Source organism: Lampetra fluviatilis, chromosome 73 (genome assembly GCF_964198595.1).
Source record: "Lampetra fluviatilis chromosome 73, kcLamFluv1.1, whole genome shotgun sequence".
NCBI classification, from domain to species: Eukaryota; Metazoa; Chordata; class Hyperoartia; order Petromyzontiformes; family Petromyzontidae; genus Lampetra; species Lampetra fluviatilis.
In genome coordinates this window covers 4474029-4492960 of record NC_136347.1, presented here as the reverse complement: position 1 = coordinate 4492960, position 18932 = coordinate 4474029, and the positions used below count along the sequence as shown (strand labels likewise).

The 18932-nt window shown below is 61.6% G+C and overlaps 1 protein-coding gene across 2 annotated transcripts in view; it reads right to left on the bottom strand.

Moving 5' to 3' along the window:
• Positions 1 to 18932, bottom strand: part of LOC144953246 (SEC14-like protein 2) — a 126571-nt gene that overhangs the window by 21844 nt on the left and 85795 nt on the right. For both annotated transcript variants that reach the window (XM_078883814.1, XM_078883815.1), the window contains 2 exons: positions 18240 to 18323; positions 7963 to 8069 (listed from right to left, as the gene is read on the bottom strand). In XM_078883814.1, coding sequence (XP_078739940.1) covers positions 7963 to 8069; positions 18240 to 18323 — 191 coding nt within the window. The remainder of the gene's footprint in view (positions 1 to 7962; positions 8070 to 18239; positions 18324 to 18932) is intronic.

The following is an 18932-nucleotide window of genomic DNA, read 5'->3' as shown; positions in this document are numbered from 1 at the left end:
AGAGAGACACGGGGACACGGGGAGAGAGACACGGGGACACGGGGAGAGAGACACGGGGACACGGGGAGAGAGACACGGGGACACGGGGAGAGAGACATGGGGAGAGAGACACGGGGACACGGGGAGAGAGAGACATGGGGAGAGAGACATGGGGAGAGAGTGAGAGAGACATGGGGGGAGAGAGACATGGGGAGAGAGACACGGGACACGGGGAGAGAGAGACATGGGGAGAGAGACATGGGGAGAGAGTGAGAAAGACATGGGGGGAGAGAGACATGGGGAGAGGTACGGAGACACGGGGAGAGAGACATGGGGAGAGAGACACGGGGACACGGGGAGAGAGACACGGGGACACGGGGAGAGAGACACGGAGACACGGGGAGAGAGACATGGGGAGAGAGACAAGGGGGCACGGGGAGAGAGACATGGGGAGAGAGACACGGAGACACGGGGAGAGAGAGACATGGGGAGAGAGACACGGAGACACGGGGAGAGAGAGACACGGGGAGAGAGACACGGGACACGGGGAGAGAGACACGGGGACACGGAGACACGGGGAGAGAGAGACATGGGGAGAGAGACACGGGGGCACGGGGAGAGAGACATGGGGAGAGAGACACGGGGACACGGAGACACGGGGAGAGAGAGACATGGGGAGAGAGACACGGGGACACGGAGACACGGGGAGAGAGAGACATGGGGAGAGAGACACGGGGGCACGGGGAGAGAGAGACACGGGGAGAGAGACACGGGGAGAGAGACACGGAGACACGGGGAGAGAGAGACACGGGGAGAGAGACACGGGGGCACGGGGAGAGAGACACGGAGAGAGAGACACGGGGGCACGGGGAGAGAGACATGGGGAGAGAGACATGGGGAGAGAGACACGGAGACACGGGGAGAGAGACACGGGGACACGGAGACACGGGGAGAGAGAGACATGGGGAGAGAGACACGGGGACACGGAGACACGGGGAGAGAGAGACATGGGGAGAGAGACACGGAGACACGGGGAGAGAGACATGGGGAGAGAGACACGGAGACACGGGGAGAGAGAGACACGGAGAGAGAGACACGGGGGCACGGGGAGAGAGACACGGAGAGAGAGACACGGGGGCACGGGGAGAGAGACATGGGGAGAGGCACGGAGACACGGGGAGAGAGACATGGGGAGAGAGACACGGGGACACGGGGAGAGAGACATGGGGAGAGAGACACGGGGACACGGGGAGAGAGACACGGGGACACGGGGAGAGAGACACGGGGACACGGGGAGAGAGACACGGGGACATGGGGAGAGAGAGACATGGGGAGAGAGACATGGGGAGAGAGTGAAAGAGACATGGGGGGAGAGAGACATGGGGAGAGGCACGGAGACACGGGGAGAGAGACACGGGTGGTGAGACACGGGGAGAGACACGGGGAGAGAGACACGGGGACACGGAGACACGGGGAGAGAGACACGGGGAGAGAGACACGGGGAGAGAGACACGGGGAGAGAGACACGGGGAGAGAGACGCGGGGAGAGAGAGACACGGGGAGAGAGACACTGTGTCTTTGTGTGTCTCCGTGTGTCTCCGTGTGTCTCTGTGTGTCTCCGTGTGTCTCTGTGTCTCTGTGTGTCTCCGTGTGTCTCTGTGTGTCTCCGTGTGTCTCACCTTGTCTCCGTGTGTCTCTGTGTGTCTCCGTGTGTCTCTGTGTGTCTCCGTGTGTCTCTGTGTCTCTGTGTGTCTCTGTGTCTCTGTGTGTCTCCGTGTGTCTCACCTTGTCTCCGTGTCTCTCTGTGTCTCTGTGTGTCTCTGTGTCTCTGTGTGTCTCCGTGTGTCTCTGTGTGTCTCCGTGTGTCTCACCTTGTCTCTGTGTGTCTCTGTGTCTCTGTGTGTCTCCGTGTGTCTCTGTGTGTCTCCGTGTGTCTCACCTTGTCTCCGTGTGTCTCTGTGTGTCTGTGTGTGTCTGTGTGTGTCTCTGTGTGTCTCCGTGTCTTCGTGTCTACGTGTGTCTCTGTGAGTCTCTGTGTCTCCGTGTGTCTCACTGTGTGTCTCTCTGTGTCTCTCTGTGTGTCTCTCTGTGTGTCTCCGTGTGTCTCCGCGTGTGTCTCACCTTGTCTCTCTGTGTCTCTGTGTCTCTCCGTGTGTCTCCGTGTGTGTCTGTGTCTCTATCTGTGTCTCTGTGTCTCCGTGTGTCTCCGCGTGTGTCTCACCTTGTCTCTGTGTGTCTCTGTGTGTCTCTGTGTCTCCGTGTGTCTAACCTTGTCTCTGTGTCTCTGTGAGTCTCTGTGTCTCCGTGTGTCTCACTGTGTGTCTCTCTCTGTGTCTCTCTGTGTGTCTCTCTGTGTGTCTCCATGTGTCTCCGCGTCTGTCTCACCTTGTCTCTCTGTGTCTCTGTGTCTCCGTGTGTCTCCGCGTGTGTCTCACCTTGTCTCTCTGTGTCTCTGTGTCTCTCCGTGTGTCTCCGTGTGTGTCTGTGTCTCTATCTGTGTCTCTGTGTCTCCGTGTGTCTCCGCGTGTGTCTCACCTTGTCTCTGTGTGTCTCTGTGTGTCTCTGTGTCTCCGTGTCTCCGTGTGTCTCCGTGTGTCTCCGTGTCTCTGTGTCTCACTGTGTCTCACCGTGTCTCCGAGTGTCTCTCCGTGTGTCTCTGTGTGTCTCACCTAGTCTCTGTGTCTCTGTGTCTCACCGTGTGTCTCTGTGTGTCTCACCTAGTCTCTGTGTCTCTGTGTCTCTGTGTGTCTCCGTGTGTCTCCGAGTGTGTCTCACCGTGTCTCCGAGTGTCTCCGTGTGTCTCTCTGTGTCTCCGTGTGTCTCTGAGTGTGTCTCACCGTGTCTCCGAGTGTCTCCGTGTGTCTCTGTGTGTCTCCGTGTGTCTCTGAGTGTGTCCCACCGTGTCTCCGAGTGTCTCCGTGTGTCTCTGTCTCCGTGTGTCTCTGTGTGTCTCCGTGTGTCTCCGAGTGTGTCTCACCGTGTCTCCGAGTGTCTCAGTGTGTCTCTGTGTGTCTCCGTGTGTCTCCGAGTGTGTCTCACCGTGTCTCCGAGTGTCTCCGTGTGTCTCTGTGTGTCTCCGTGTGTCTCCGAGTGTGTCTCACCGTGTCTCCGAGTGTCTCCGTGTGTCTCTGTGTGTCTCCGTGTGTGTCTCACCTTGTCTCTGTGAGTCTCTGTGTGTCTCTGTGTGTCTCTGTGTGTCTCCGAGTGTCTCTCCGTGTGTCTCTGTGTGTCTCACCTAGTCTCTGTGTCTCTGTGTCTCGCCGTGTGTCTCTGTGTGTCTCCGTGTGTCTCCGTGTCTCACCGTGTGTCTCCGAGTGTGTCTCTGTGTCTCTGTGTCTGTGTGTCTCTGTGTGTCTCCGTGTGTCTCCGTGTGTCTCACCTAGTCTCCGTGTGTCTCCGTGTGTCTCCGTGTGTCTCTGTCTCTGTGTGTCTCTGTCTCTGTGTGTCTCTGTCTCTGTGTGTCTCTGTCTCCGTGTGTCTCCGCGTGTGTCTCACCTTGTCTCCGTGTGTCTCCGTGTGTCTCTGTGTGTCTCTGTCTCACCGTGTGTCTCCGTGTGTCTCCGCGTGTGTCTCACCTTGTCTCCGTGTGTCTCCGTGTGTCTCCGTGTGTCTCTGTCTCTGTGTGTCTCTGTCTCTGTGTGTCTCTGTCTCCGTGTGTCTCCGCGTGTCTCACCTTGTCTCCGTGTGTCTCCGTGTGTCTCTGTGTGTCTCTGTCTCACCGTGTGTCTCCGTGTGTCTCCGCGTGTGTCTCACCTTGTCTCCGTGTGTCTCCGTGTGTCTCCGTGTGTCTCTGTCTCTGTGTGTCTCTGTCTCTGTGTGTCTCCGTGTGTCTCCGAGTGTGTCTCACCGTGTCTCCGAGTGTCTCCGTCTGTCTCTGTGTGTCTCCGTGTGTCTCCGAGTGTGTCCCACCGTGTCTCCGAGTGTCTCCGTGTGTCTCTGTGTGTCTCCGTGTGTCTCCGAGTGTGTCTCACCGTGTCTCCGAATGTCTCCGTGTGTCTCTGTGTGTCTCCGTGTGTGTCTCACCTTGTCTCTGTGAGTCTCTGTGTGTCTCTGTGTGTCTCTGTGTGTCTCCGAGTGTCTCTCCGTGTGTCTCTGTGTGTCTCACCTAGTCTCTGTGTCTCTGTGTCTCACCGTGTGTCTCTGTGTGTCTCCGTGTGTCTCCGTGTCTCACCGTGTGTCTCCGAGTGTGTCTCTGTGTCTCTGTGTCTGTGTGTCTCTGTGTGTCTCCGTGTGTCTCCGTGTGTCTCACCTAGTCTCCGTGTGTCTCCGTGTGTCTCCGTGTGTCTCTGTCTCTGTGTGTCTCTGTCTCTGTGTCTCTCTGTATCTCTCTCTGTGTCTCTCTGTGTCTCAGTATCTCTCCGTGTGTCTCACCGTGTGTCTCCGTGTGTCTCCGCGTGTGTCTCACCTTGTCTCCGTGTGTCTCCGTGTGTCTCCGTGTGTCTCCGTGTGTCTCTGTCTCTGTGTGTCTCTGTCTCTGTGTGTCTCTGTGTGTCTCCGTGTGTCTCCGAGTGTGTCTCACCGTGTCTCCGAGTGTCTCCGTGTGTCTCTGTGTGTCTCCGTGTGTCTCCGAGTGTGTCCCACCGTGTCTCCGTGTGTCTCTGTGTGTCTCCGAGTGTGTCTCACCGTGTCTCCGAGTGTCTCCGAGTGTCTCTGTGTGTCTCCGTGTGTGTCTCACCTTGTCTCTGTGAGTCTCTGTGTGTCTCTGTGTGTCTCTGTGTGTCTCCGAGTGTCTCTCCGTGTGTCTCTGTGTGTCTCACCTAGTCTCTGTGTCTCCGTGTCTCACCGTTTGTCTCTGTGTGTCTCCGTGTGTCTCCGTGTCTCACCGTGTGTCTCCGAGTGTGTCTCTGTGTCTCTGTGTCTGTGTGTCTCCGTGTGTCTCCGTGTGTCTCACCTAGTCTCCGTGTGTCTCTGTGTGTCTCTGTCTCACCTAGTCTCCGTGTGTCTCCGTGTGTCTCCGTGTGTCTCTGTCTCTGTGTGTCTCTGTCTCTGTGTGTCTCTGTCTCCGTGTGTCTCCGCGTGTGTCTCACCTTGTCTCCGTGTGTCTCCGTGTGTCTCTGTGTGTCTCTGTCTCACCGTGTGTCTCCGTGTGTCTCCGCGTGTGTCTCACCTTGTCTCCGTGTGTCTCCGTGTGTCTCCGTGTGTCTCCGTGTGTCTCTGTCTCTGTGTGTCTCTGTCTCTGTGTGTCTCCGTGTGTCTCCGAGTGTGTCTCACCGTGTCTCCGAGTGTCTCCGTGTGTCTCTGTGTGTCTCCGTGTGTCTCCGAGTGTGTCCCACCGTGTCTCCGTGTGTCTCTGTGTGTCTCCGTGTGTCTCCGAGTGTGTCTCACCGTGTCTCCGAGTGTCTCCGAGTGTCTCTGTGTGTCTCCGTGTATGTCTCACCTTGTCTCTGTGAGTCTCTGTGTGTCTCTGTGTGTCTCTGTGTGTCTCCGAGTGTCTCTCCGTGTGTCTCTGTGTGTCTCACCTAGTCTCTGTGTCTCCGTGTCTCACCGTGTGTCTCTGTGTGTCTCCGTGTGTCTCCGTGTCTCACCGTGTGTCTCCGAGTGTGTCTCTGTGTCTCTGTGTCTGTGTGTCTCTGTGTGTCTCCGTGTGTCTCCGTGTGTCTCACCTAGTCTCCGTGTGTCTCTGTGTGTCTCTGTCTCACCTAGTCTCCGTGTGTCTCCGTGTGTCTCTGTCTCTGTGTGTCTCTGTCTCTGTGTGTCTCTGTCTCTGTGTGTCTCCGTGTGTGTCTCACCTTGTCTCTGTGTGTCTCACCTTGTCTCTGTGTCTCCCCGTGTGTCTCTGTGTCTCTGTGTGTCTCCGTGTGTCTCTCTGTGTCTCCGTGTGTCTCCCTGTGTCTCTGTGTCTCCGTGTCTCTCCGTGTGTCTCCGTGTGTCTCTCTCTGTGTCTCTGTGTCTCCGTGTGTCTCCTTGTGTCTCCGTGTGTCTCACCTTGTCTCTCTGTGTCTCTGTGTCTCTGTCTCACCGTGTGTCTCCGTGTGTGTCTCACCTTGTCTCTGTGAGTCTCTGTGTGTCTCTGTGTCTCTGTGTCTCCGTGTCTCCGTGTGTCTCTCTCTGTGTCTCTGTGTGTCTTTGTGTCTCTCCCTGTGTCTCCGTGTGTCTCCGTGTGTCTCCGTGTGTCTCCGCGTGTGTCTCACCTTGTCTCCGTGTGTCTCCGTGTGTCTCTGTGTGTCTCTGTCTCACCGTGTGTCTCCGTGTGTCTCCGTGTGTCTCCGCGTGTGTCTCACCTTGTCTCCGTGTGTCTCTGTGTGTCTCTGTCTCACCGTGTGTCTCCGTGTGTCTCTGCGTGTGTCTCACCTTGTCTCCGTGTGTCTCCGCGTGTGTCTCACCTTGTCTCCGTGTGTCTCTGTGTGTCTCCGTGTGTCTCCGTGTCTCACCGTGTCTCACCGTGTGTCTCCGTGTGTCTCCGTGTCTCACCGTGTGTCTCCTTGTGTCTCCGTGTGTCACCGTGTGTCTCCGTGTGTCTCCGTGTCTCACTGTGTCTCCTTGTGTCTCCGTGTGTCACCGTGTGTCTCACCTTGTCTCTGTGTGTCTCCGTGTGTCTCCGTGTCTCACCGTGTGTCTCCGTGTGTCTCCGTGTCTCACCGTGTGTCTCCGTGTCTCACCGTGTGTCACCGTGTGTCTCCGTGTCTCACCGTGTCTCACCGTGTGTCTCCGTGTGTCTCCGTGTCTCACTGTGTGTCTCCTTGTGTCTCCGTGTGTCACCGTGTGTCTCACCTTGTCTCTGTGTGTCTCCGTGTGTCTCCGTGTCTCACCGTGTGTCTCCGTGTGTCTCCGTGTCTCACCGTGTGTCTCCGTGTCTCACCGTGTGTCACCGTGTGTCTCCGTGTCTCACCGTGTCTCACCGTGTGTCTCCGTGTGTCTCCGTGTCTCACTGTGTGTCTCCTTGTGTCTCCGTGTGTCACCGTGTGTCTCACCTTGTCTCTGTGTGTCTCCGTGTGTCTCCGTGTCTCACCGTGTGTCTCCGTGTGTCTCCGTGTCTCACCGTGTGTCTCCGTGTCTCACCGTGTGTCACCGTGTGTCTCCGTGTCTCACCGTGTCTCACCGTGTGTCACCGTGTGTCTCCGTGTCTCACCGTGTCTCACCGTGTGTCTCCGTGTCTCACCGTGTCTCACCGTGTGTCTCCGTGTCTCACCGTGTGTCTCTGTGTGTCTCCGTGTCTCACCGTGTCTCACCGTGTGTCTCCGTGTGTCTCCGTGTCTCACTGTGTGTCTCTGTGTGTCTCCGTGTGTCTCCGTGTCTCACCGTGTGTCTCCGCGTGTGTCTCACCTTGTCTCTGTGTGTCTCTGTGTGTCTCTGTGTGTCTCCGTGTCTCACCGTGTCTCACCGTGTGTCTCCGTGTGTCTCCGTGTGTCTCCGTGTCTCACTGTGTGTCTCAGTGTGTCTCTGTGTGTCTCCGTGTCTCACCGTGTCTCACCGTGTCTCCGTGTGTCTCCGTGTCTCACTGTGTGTCTCTGTGTGTCTCCGTGTCTCACCGTGTCTCCGTGTGTCTCCGTGTGTCTCTGTGTCTCACCGTGTGTCTCCGTGTGTCTCCGTGTGTCTCTGTGTCTCACCGTGTGTCTCCGTGTGTCTCCGTGTGTCTCTGTGTCTCACCGTGTGTCTCCGCGTGTGTCTCACCTTGTCTCTGTGTGTCTCCGTGTGTCTCCGTGTATCTCCGTGTGTCTCCGTGTGTCTCCGTGTGTCTCCATGTGTCTCACTGTGTGTCTCTGTGTCTCCGTGTGTCACCGTGTGTCTCCGTGTGTCTCACTGTGTGTCTCACCGTGTGTCTCTGTGTCTCACCGTGTGTCTCCGCGTGTGTCTCACCTTGTCTCTGTGTGTCTCCGTGTGTCTCCGTGTGTCTCCGTGTATCTCCGTGTGTCTCCGTGTGTCTCCATGTGTCTCACTGTGTGTCTCTGTGTCTCCGTGTGTCACCGTGTGTCTCCGTGTGTCTCACTGTGTGTCTCACCGTGTGTCTCTGTGTCTCACCGTGTGTCTCCGCGTGTGTCTCACCTTGTCTCCGCACCGAGGGTCTCCGTCTGGCCCGGTCCGTGTCCCGCCGTAGAACTCGGGCAGCTCGCAGGCTTCGATGTGAGACAACAACACGTCCTTGAAGTCACCTGGGAGACAGGCGGAGACACGCCGAGACACGGGGAGACACGGGGAGTCACGGGGAGACACGGGGAGTCACGGGGAGACACGGGGAGTCAAGGGGAGACACGGGGAGACACGGGGAGACACGCCGAGACACGGGGAGACACGCCGAGACACGGGGAGACACGGGGAGTCACGGGGAGACACGGGGAGTCAAGGGGAGACACGGGGAGACACGGGGAGACACGGGGAGACGCGGGGAGACACGGGGAGTCAAGGGGAGTCACGGGGAGACACGGGGAGACACGTGGAGTCAAGGGGAGACACGGGGAGTCAAGGGGAGTCACGGGGAGACGCGGGGAGACACGGGGAGACACGGGGAGTCAAGGGGAGACACGGGGAGACACGGGGAGTCACGGGGAGACACGGGGAGTCAAGGGGAGACACGGGGAGACACGGGGAGACACGGGGAGACGCGGGGAGACACGGGGAGTCAAGGGGAGTCACGGGGAGACACGGGGAGACACGTGGAGTCAAGGGGAGACACGGGGAGTCAAGGGGAGTCACGGGGAGACGCGGGGAGACACGGGGAGACACGGGGAGTCAAGGGGAGACACGGGGAGACACGGGGAGTCAAGGGGAGACACGGGGAGACACGGGGAGTCAAGGGGAGACACGGGGAGTCAAGGGGAGTCACGGGGAGACGCGGGGAGACACGGGGAGACACGGGGAGTCAAGGGGAGACACGGGGAGACACGGGGAGTCAAGGGGAGACACGGGGAGACACGGGGAGTCAAGGGGAGACACGGGGAGACAAGGGGAGTCAAGGGGAGACACGGGGAGACACGGGGAGACACGGGGAGTCACGGGGAGACACGGGGAGACACGGGGAGTCAAGGGGAGACACGGGGAGTCAAGGGGAGACAGGGGGAGACACGGGGAGACACGGGGAGACACGGGGAGACAAGGGGAGTCACGGGGAGACACGGGGAGTCAAGGGGAGACACGGGGAGACACGGGGAGTCAAGGGGAGACACGGGGAGACACGGGGAGTCAAGGGGAGACACGGGGAGACAAGGGGAGTCAAGGGGAGACATGGGGAGACACGGGGAGACACGGGGAGACACGGGGAGTCAAGGGGAGTCACGGGGAGACACGGGGAGACACGGGGAGTCACGGGGAGACACGGGGAGACACGGGGAGACACGGGGAGACACGGGGAGACACGGGGAGACACGGGGAGACACGGGGAGTCAAGGGGAGACACGGGGAGACACGGGGAGACACGGGGAGACACGGGGAGACACGGGGAGTCAAGGGGAGTCACGGGGAGACACGGGGAGACACGGGGAGACACGGGGAGTCACGGGGAGACACGGGGAGACAAGGGGAGTCAAGGGGAGACACGGGGAGACACGGGGAGTCACGGGGAGACACGGGGAGACACGGGGAGACACGGGGAGACACGGGGAGTCAAGGGGAGACACGGGGAGTCAAGGGGAGACACGGGGAGACACGGGGAGACACGGGGAGTCACGGGGAGACACGGGGAGACACGGGGAGACACGGGGAGACACGGGGAGTCAAGGGGAGACACGGGGAGACACGGGGAGACGCGGGGAGTCAAGGGGAGACACGGGGAGACACGGGGAGACACGGGGAGACACGGGGAGTCAAGGGGAGACACGGGGAGACACGGGGAGACGCGGGGAGACACGGGGAGTCAAGGGGAGACGCGGGGAGTCACGGGGAGACACGGGGAGACACGTGGAGACGCGGGGAGACACGGGGAGTCAAGGGGAGTCACGGGGAGTCACGGGGAGACACGGGGAGACGCGGGGAGACGCGGGGAGACACGGGGAGACACGGGGAGTCAAGGGGAGTCACGGGGAGTCAAGGGGAGACACGGGGAGACACGGGGAGTCAAGGGGAGACACGGGGAGTCACGGGGAGACACGGGGAGACACGGGGAGACACGGGGAGTCAAGGGGAGACACGGGGAGACACGGGGAGACACGGGGAGACACGGGGAGACACGGGGAGTCAAGGGGAGACACGGGGAGACACGGGGAGTCAAGGGGAGACACGTGGAGACGCGGTGAGACACGGGGAGAGAGGGGGAGACACGGGGAGACATGGAGAGACACGGGGAGACGCGGTGAGACACGGGGAGACACGGGGAGAGAGGGGGAGACACGGGGAGACACGGGGAGACACGGGGAGACACGGGGAGTCAAGGGGAGACACGGAGAGTCACGGGGAGACACGGGGAGACACGGGGAGACACGGGGAGTCAAGGGGAGACACGGGGAGACACGGGGAGACAAGGGGAGACACGGGGAGTCACGGGGAGACACGGGGAGTCAAGGGGAGACACGGGGAGTCACGGGGAGACACGGGGAGACACGGGGAGACACGGGGAGTCACGGGGAGACACGGGGAGATACGGGGAGTCAAGGGGAGACACGGGGAGACACGGGGAGACACGGGGAGTCAAGGGGAGACACGGGGAGACACGGGGAGTCACGGGGAGACACGGGGAGATACGGGGAGTCACGGGGAGACACGGGGAGATACGGGGAGATACGGGGAGTCACGGGGAGACACGGGGAGACACGGGGAGATACGGGGAGTCACGGGGAGACACGGGGAGATACGGGGAGTCACGGGGAGACACGGGGAGTCACGGGGAGACACGGGGAGTCAAGGGGAGACACGGGGAGACACGGGGAGTCACGGGGAGACACGGGGAGTCACGGGGAGACACGGGGAGTTACGGGGAGACACGGGGAGTCAAGGGGAGACACGGGGAGACACGGGGAGTCACGGGGAGACACGGGGAGACACGGGGAGACACGGGGAGACACGGGGAGACACGGGGGGAGACACGGGGAGACACGGGGAGTCAAGGGGAGACACGGGGAGACACGGGGAGACACGGGGAGACACGGGGAGACACGGGGAGACACGGGGAGACACGGGGGGACACGGGGAGACACGGGGAGACACGGGGAGACACGGGGAGACACGGGGAGTCACGGGGAGTCAGAGGGAGACACGGGGAGACACGGGGAGTCACGGGGAGTCACGGGGAGTCACGGGGAGACACGGGGAGACACGGGGAGTCACGGGGAGTCACGGGGAGTCACGGGGAGACACGGGGAGTCAAGGGGAGACACGGGGAGACACGGGGAGTCAAGGGGAGTCACGGGGAGTCACGGGGAGTCAAGGGGAGTCAAGGGGAGTCACGGGGGAGTCAAGGGGAGACACGGGGAGACACGTGGAGACAAGGGGAGTCAAGGGGAGACACGGGGAGTCACGGGGAGACACGGGGAGACACGGGGAGACACGGGGAGACAAGGGGAGACACGGGGAGACACGGGGAGTCAAGGGGAGACACGGGGAGTCAAGGGGAGACAGGGGGAGACACGGGGAGACACGGGGAGACACGGGGAGACAAGGGGAGTCACGGGGAGACACGGGGAGTCAAGGGGAGACACGGGGAGACACGGGGAGTCAAGGGGAGACACGGGGAGACACGGGGAGTCAAGGGGAGACACGGGGAGACAAGGGGAGTCAAGGGGAGACACGGGGAGACACGGGGAGACACGGGGAGACACGGGGAGTCAAGGGGAGTCACGGGGAGACACGGGGAGACACGGGGAGTCACGGGGAGACACGGGGAGACACGGGGAGACACGGGGAGACACGGGGAGACACGGGGAGACACGGGGAGACACGGGGAGACACGGGGAGTCAAGGGGAGACACGGGGAGACACGGGGAGACACGGGGAGACACGGGGAGACACGGGGAGTCAAGGGGAGTCACGGGGAGACACGGGGAGACACGGGGAGACACGGGGAGTCACGGGGAGACACGGGGAGACACGGGGAGTCAAGGGGAGACACGGGGAGACACGGGGAGTCACGGGGAGACACGGGGAGACACGGGGAGACACGGGGAGACACGGGGAGTCAAGGGGAGACACGGGGAGTCAAGGGGAGACACGGGGAGACACGGGGAGACACGGGGAGTCACGGGGAGACACGGGGAGACACGGGGAGACACGGGGAGACACGGGGAGTCAAGGGGAGACACGGGGAGACACGGGGAGACGCGGGGAGTCAAGGGGAGACACGGGGAGACACGGGGAGACGCGGGGAGACACGGGGAGTCAAGGGGAGTCACGGGGAGTCACGGGGAGACACGGGGAGACGCGGGGAGACGCGGGGAGACACGGGGAGACACGGGGAGTCAAGGGGAGTCACGGGGAGTCAAGGGGAGACACGGGGAGACACGGGGAGTCAAGGGGAGACACGGAGAGTCACGGGGAGACACGGGGAGACACGGGGAGACACGGGGAGTCAAGGGGAGACACGGGGAGACACGGGGAGACACGGGGAGACACGGGGAGACACGGGGAGACACGGGGAGTCAAGGGGAGACACGGGGAGACACGGGGAGTCAAGGGGAGACACGTGGAGACGCGGTGAGACACGGGGAGAGAGGGGGAGACACGGGGAGACACGGAGAGACACGGGGAGACGCGGTGAGACACGGGGAGACACGGGGAGAGAGGGGGAGACACGGGGAGACACGGGGAGACACGGGGAGACACGGGGAGTCAAGGGGAGACACGGAGAGTCACGGGGAGACACGGGGAGACACGGGGAGACACGGGGAGTCAAGGGGAGACACGGGGAGACACGGGGAGACAAGGGGAGACACGGGGAGTCACGGGGAGACACGGGGAGACACGGGGAGTCACGGGGAGACACGGGGAGTCAAGGGGAGACACGGGGAGTCACGGGGAGACACGGGGAGACACGGGGAGACACGGGGAGTCACGGGGAGACACGGGGAGATACGGGGAGTCAAGGGGAGACACGGGGAGACACGGGGAGACACGGGGAGTCAAGGGGAGACACGGGGAGACACGGGGAGTCACGGGGAGACACGGGGAGATACGGGGAGTCACGGGGAGACACGGGGAGATACGGGGAGATACGGGGAGTCACGGGGAGACACGGGGAGACACGGGGAGATACGGGGAGTCACGGGGAGACACGGGGAGATACGGGGAGTCACGGGGAGACACGGGGAGTCACGGGGAGACACGGGGAGTCAAGGGGAGACACGGGGAGACACGGGGAGTCACGGGGAGACACGGGGAGTCACGGGGAGACACGGGGAGTTACGGGGAGACACGGGGAGTCAAGGGGAGACACGGGGAGACACGGGGAGTCACGGGGAGACACGGGGAGACACGGGGAGACACGGGGAGACACGGGGAGACACGGGGGGAGACACGGGGAGACACGGGGAGACACGGGGAGTCAAGGGGAGACACGGGGAGACACGGGGAGACACGGGGAGACACGGGGAGACACGGGGAGACACGGGGGGACACGGGGAGACACGGGGAGACACGGGGAGACACGGGGAGACACGGGGAGTCACGGGGAGTCACGGGGAGACACGGGGAGACACGGGGAGTCACGGTGAGTCACGGGGAGTCACGGGGAGACACGGGGAGACACGGGGAGACACGGGGAGTCACGGGGAGTCACGGGGAGTCACGGGGAGACACGGGGAGTCAAGGGGAGACACGGGGAGACACGGGGAGTCAAGGGGAGTCACGGGGAGTCACGGGGAGTCAAGGGGAGTCAAGGGGAGTCACGGGGGAGTCAAGGGGAGACACGGGGAGACACGTGGAGACAAGGGGAGTCAAGGGGAGACACGGGGAGTCACGGGGAGACACGGGGAGACACGGGGAGACACGGGGAGACAAGGGGAGACACGGGGAGACACGGGGAGTCACGGGGAGACACGGGGAGACACGGGGAGACAAGGGGAGACACGGGGAGTCACGGGGAGACACGGGGAGACACGGGGAGTCAAGGGGAGACACGGGGAGACACGGGGAGACAAGGGGAGTCAAGGGGAGACACGGGGAGACACGGGGAGACAAGGGGAGTCAAGGGGAGACACGGGGAGACACGGGGAGACAAGGGGAGACACGGGGAGTCACGGGGAGACACGGGGAGACACGGGGAGTCAAGGGGAGACACGGGGAGACACGGGGAGACAAGGGGAGTCAAGGGGAGACACGGGGAGACACGGGGAGACAAGGGGAGACACGGGGAGTCACGGGGAGACACGGGGAGACACGGGGAGTCAAGGGGAGACACGGGGAGTCACGGGGAGACACGGGGAGACACGGGGAGTCACGGGGAGACACGGGGAGACACGGGGAGTCAAGGGGAGACACGGGGAGACACGGGGAGACAAGGGGAGACAAGGGGAGACACGGGGAGACACGGGGAGACAAGGGGAGACACGGGGAGACACGGGGAGACAAGGGGAGTCAAGGGGAGACACGGGGAGACACGGGGAGACACGGGGAGACAAGGGGAGTCAAGGGGAGACACGGGGAGACACGGGGAGACAAGGGGAGACACGGGGAGACACGGGGAGTCAAGGGGAGACACGGGGAGACACGGGGAGACACGGGGAGACAAGGGGAGTCAAGGGGAGACACGGGGAGACACGGGGAGACAAGGGGAGACACGGGGAGACACGGGGAGACACGGGGAGTCACGGGGAGTCACGGGGAGACACGGGGAGACACGGGGAGACAAGGGGAGACACGGGGAGACACGGGGAGTCAAGGGGAGACACGGGGAGACACGGGGAGACAAGGGGAGACACGGGGAGTCACGGGGAGTCAAGGGGAGACACGGGGAGACACGGGGAGACAAGGGGAGACAAGGGGAGACACGGGGAGACACGGGGAGACACGGGGAGTCACGGGGAGTCAAGGGGAGACACGGGGAGGCACGGGGAGACACGGGGAGTCACGGGGAGTCACGGGGAGACACGGGGAGACACGGGGAGACACGGGGAGACACGGGGAGACAAGGGGAGTCAAGGGGAGACACGGGGAGTCACGGGGAGTCACGGGGAGACACGGGGAGTCACGGGGAGTCACGGGGAGACACGGGGAGACACGGGGAGACACGGGGAGACGCGGGGAGACGCGGGGAGTCACGGGGAGACACGGGGAGTCACGGGGAGACACGGGGAGACACGGGGAGACACGGGGAGACGCGGGGAGACACGGGGAGTCAAGGGGAGACACGGGGAGTCAAGGGGAGACACGGGGAGACACGTGGAGACGCGGGGAGACACGGGGAGACACGGGGAGACACGGGGAGACACGGGGAGACACGGGGAGACACGGGGAGACACGTGGAGACGCGGGGAGACACGGGGAGTCAAGGGGAGACACGGGGAGTCAAGGGGAGACACGGGGAGACACGTGGAGACGCGGGGAGACACGGGGAGAGAGGGGGAGACACGGGGAGACACGGGGAGTCAAGGGGAGACACGGGGAGACACGGGGAGACACGGGGAGACACGGGGAGATGGGGGGAGACACGGTGGAGACACGGGGAGACACGGGGAGACACGTGGAGACGCGGTGAGACACGGGGAGACACGGGGAGATGGGGGGAGACACGGTGGAGACACGGGGAGACACGGGGAGACACGGGGAGACACGGGGAGACACGGGGAGACACGGGGAGATGGGGGGAGACACGGTGGAGACACGGGGAGACACGGGGAGACACGGGGAGACACGGGGAGAGAGAGGGAGACACGGGGAGACACGGGGAGACACGGGGAGACACGGGGAGACACGGGGAGACACGGGGAGACACGGAGAGACACGTGGAGACACGGAGAGAGACACGGAGAGAGACACGGGGAGACACGGGGAGACACGGGGAGACACGGAGAGACACGGGGAGACACGGGGAGACACGGGGAGACACGGGGAGACACGGAGAGACACGTGGAGACACGGGGAGACACGGGGAGACACGGGGAGACACGGGGAGACACGGGGAGACACGGGGAGTCAAGAGGAGACACGGGGAGACACGGGGAGTCAAGGGGAGACACGGGGAGACACGGGGAGACACGGGGAGACACGGGGAGTCACGTGGAGACGCGGGGAGTCAAGGGGAGACGCGGGGAGACACGGGGAGACACGGGGAGACACGGGGAGACACGGAGAGACACGTGGAGACACGGGGAGACACGGGGAGACACGGGGAGACACGGGGAGACACGGGGAGACACGGGGAGACACGGGGAGACACGGAGAGACACGTGGAGACACGGGGAGACACGGGGAGACACGGGGAGACACGGGGAGACACGGAGAGACACGTGGAGACACGGGGAGACACGGGGAGACACGGGGAGACACGGAGAGACACGGGGAGACACGGGGAGACACGGGGAGACACGGGGAGACACGGGGAGACACGGGGAGACACGGGGAGACACGGGGAGACACGGGGAGACACGGGGAGTCACGGAGAGACACGTGGAGACACGGGGAGACACGGGGAGACACGGGGAGACACGGAGAGACACGGGGAGACACGGGGAGACACGGGGAGACACGGGGAGACACGGAGAGACACGTGGAGACACGGGGAGACACGGGGAGACACGGGGAGACACGGAGAGACACGTGGAGACACGGGGAGACACGGGGAGACACGGGGAGACACGGGGAGACACGGGGAGACACGGGGAGACACGGGGAGACACGGGGAGACACGGGGAGACACGGTGAGACACGGGGAGACACGGGGAGAGACATTCACGGTGGGTCTTAGTGGGTGGGTGGTAGTGTGTGTTCGTGTGTGGTAGTGGGTGGTAGTGGGTGGTAGTGGGTGGTAGTGTGTGTTAGTGGGTGAGTGGTAGTGTGTGTGTTAGTGGGGGGTAGTGGGGGGTAGTGGGGGGTAGTGGGTGGTAGTGTGTGTTAGTGGGTGAGTGGTAGTGTGTGTGTTAGTGGGGGGTAGTGGGGGGTAGTGGGGGGTAGTGGGTGGTAGTGTGTGTTAGTGGGTGAGTGGTAGTGTGTGTTAGTGGGGGGTAGTGGGGGGTAGTGGGTGGTAGTGTGTGTTAGTGGGTGGTAGTGGGTGGTAGTGGGTGGGTGGTAGTGGGGGGTAGTGGGGGGTAGTGGGTGGGTGGTAGTGGGGGGTAGTGGGGGGTAGTGGGTGGGTGGTAGTGGGTGGTAGTGTGTGTTAGTGGGTGGTAGTGGGGGGTAGTGGGTGGGTGGTAGTGGGTGGTAGTGTGTGTTAGTGGGTGGTAGTGGGGGGTAGTGGGTGGGTGGTAGTGGGTGGTAGTGTGTGTTAGTGGGTGGTAGTGGGGGGTAGTGGGTGGGTGGTAGTGGGTGGTAGTGTGTGTTAGTGGGTGGTAGTGGGTGGTAGTGGGTGGGTGGTAGTGGGGGGTAGTGGGGGGTAGTGGGTGGGTGGTAGTGGGGGGTAGTGGGGGGTAGTGGGTGGGTGGTAGTGGGGGGTAGTGGGGGGTAGTGGGTGAGTGGTAGTGGGTGGTAGTGTGTGTTAGTGGGTGGTAGTGGGGGGTAGTGGGTGGGTGGTAGTGTGTGTTAGTGGGTGGTAGTGGGGGGTAGTGGGTGGGTGGTAGTGTGTGTTAGTGGGTGGTAGTGGGGGGTAGTGCGGGGTAGTGGGTGGTAGTGGGTGGTAGTGGGTGGTAGTGGGGGGTAGTGGGGGGGTGTTAGTGGGTGGTAGTGTGTGGTAGTGGGGGGTAGTGGGTGGGTGGTAGTGTGTGTGTTAGTGTGTGTGTTAGTGTGGTAGTGTGTGTTAGTGTGGTAGTGGGGGGTAGTGGGTGAGTGGTAGTGGGGGGTAGTGGGTGGGTGGTAGTGGGTGGTAGTGTGTGTTAGTGGGTGGTAGTGGGGGGTAGTGGGTGGGTGGTAGTGGGTGGTAGTGTGTGTTAGTGGGTGGTAGTGGGGGGTAGTGGGTGGGTGGTAGTGTGTGTTAGTGGGTGGTAGTGGGGGGTAGTGGGTGGGTGGTAGTGTGTGTTAGTGGGTGGTAGTGGGGGGTAGTGCGGGGTAGTGGGTGGTAGTGGGTGGTAGTGGGGGGTAGTGGGGGGTAGTGTGTGAGTGGTAGTGGGGGGTAGTGGGGGGTAGTGGGGGGGTGTTAGTGGGGGGTAGTGGGTGGTAGTGGGTGGTAGTGGGGGGTAGTGGGGGGTAGTGTTAGTGTGGTAGTGGGGGGTAGTGTGGTAGTGGGGGGTAGTGGGTGAGTGGTAGTGGGGGGTAGTGGGTGTTAGTGGGGGGTAGTGGGGGGTAGTGGGGGGTGTTGGTGGTTGTAGACTCACTCCCGAGGACACGAATCTTGAGCTTCGTGTCCTCGCTGACGATGGGCTTCACGATGTTGTAGACCAGCGGGAAGATGCGGGGAGCTGCATCATCAACAACAACAACAACAACATCAACAACAACATCAACAACAACATCAACAACAACATCAACATCAACAACAACATCAACATCAACAACAACATCAACAACAACATCAACAACAACATCAACATCAACATCAACAACAACATCAACATCAACAACAATAACAACAACATCATCATCAACAACATCAACAACAACATCAACATCAACATCAACAACAACATCAACATCAACAACAATAACAACAACAACATCATCATCAACAACATCATCAACAACATCAACATCAACATCAACAACAACATCAACATCAACAACAATAACAACAACAACATCATCATCAACAACATCAACAACAACATCAACATCAACAACAACATCAACAACAACATCAACAACATCAACAACAACATCAACAACAACATCAACAACAACATCAACATCAACAACAACATCACCAACATCAACAACATCATCACAATCATCACCAACATCAACAACAACAACATCAACAACAACAACATCAACATCATCAACAACAACAACATCAACAACAACATCAACAACATCAACATCAACAACATCAACAACATCAACATCAACAT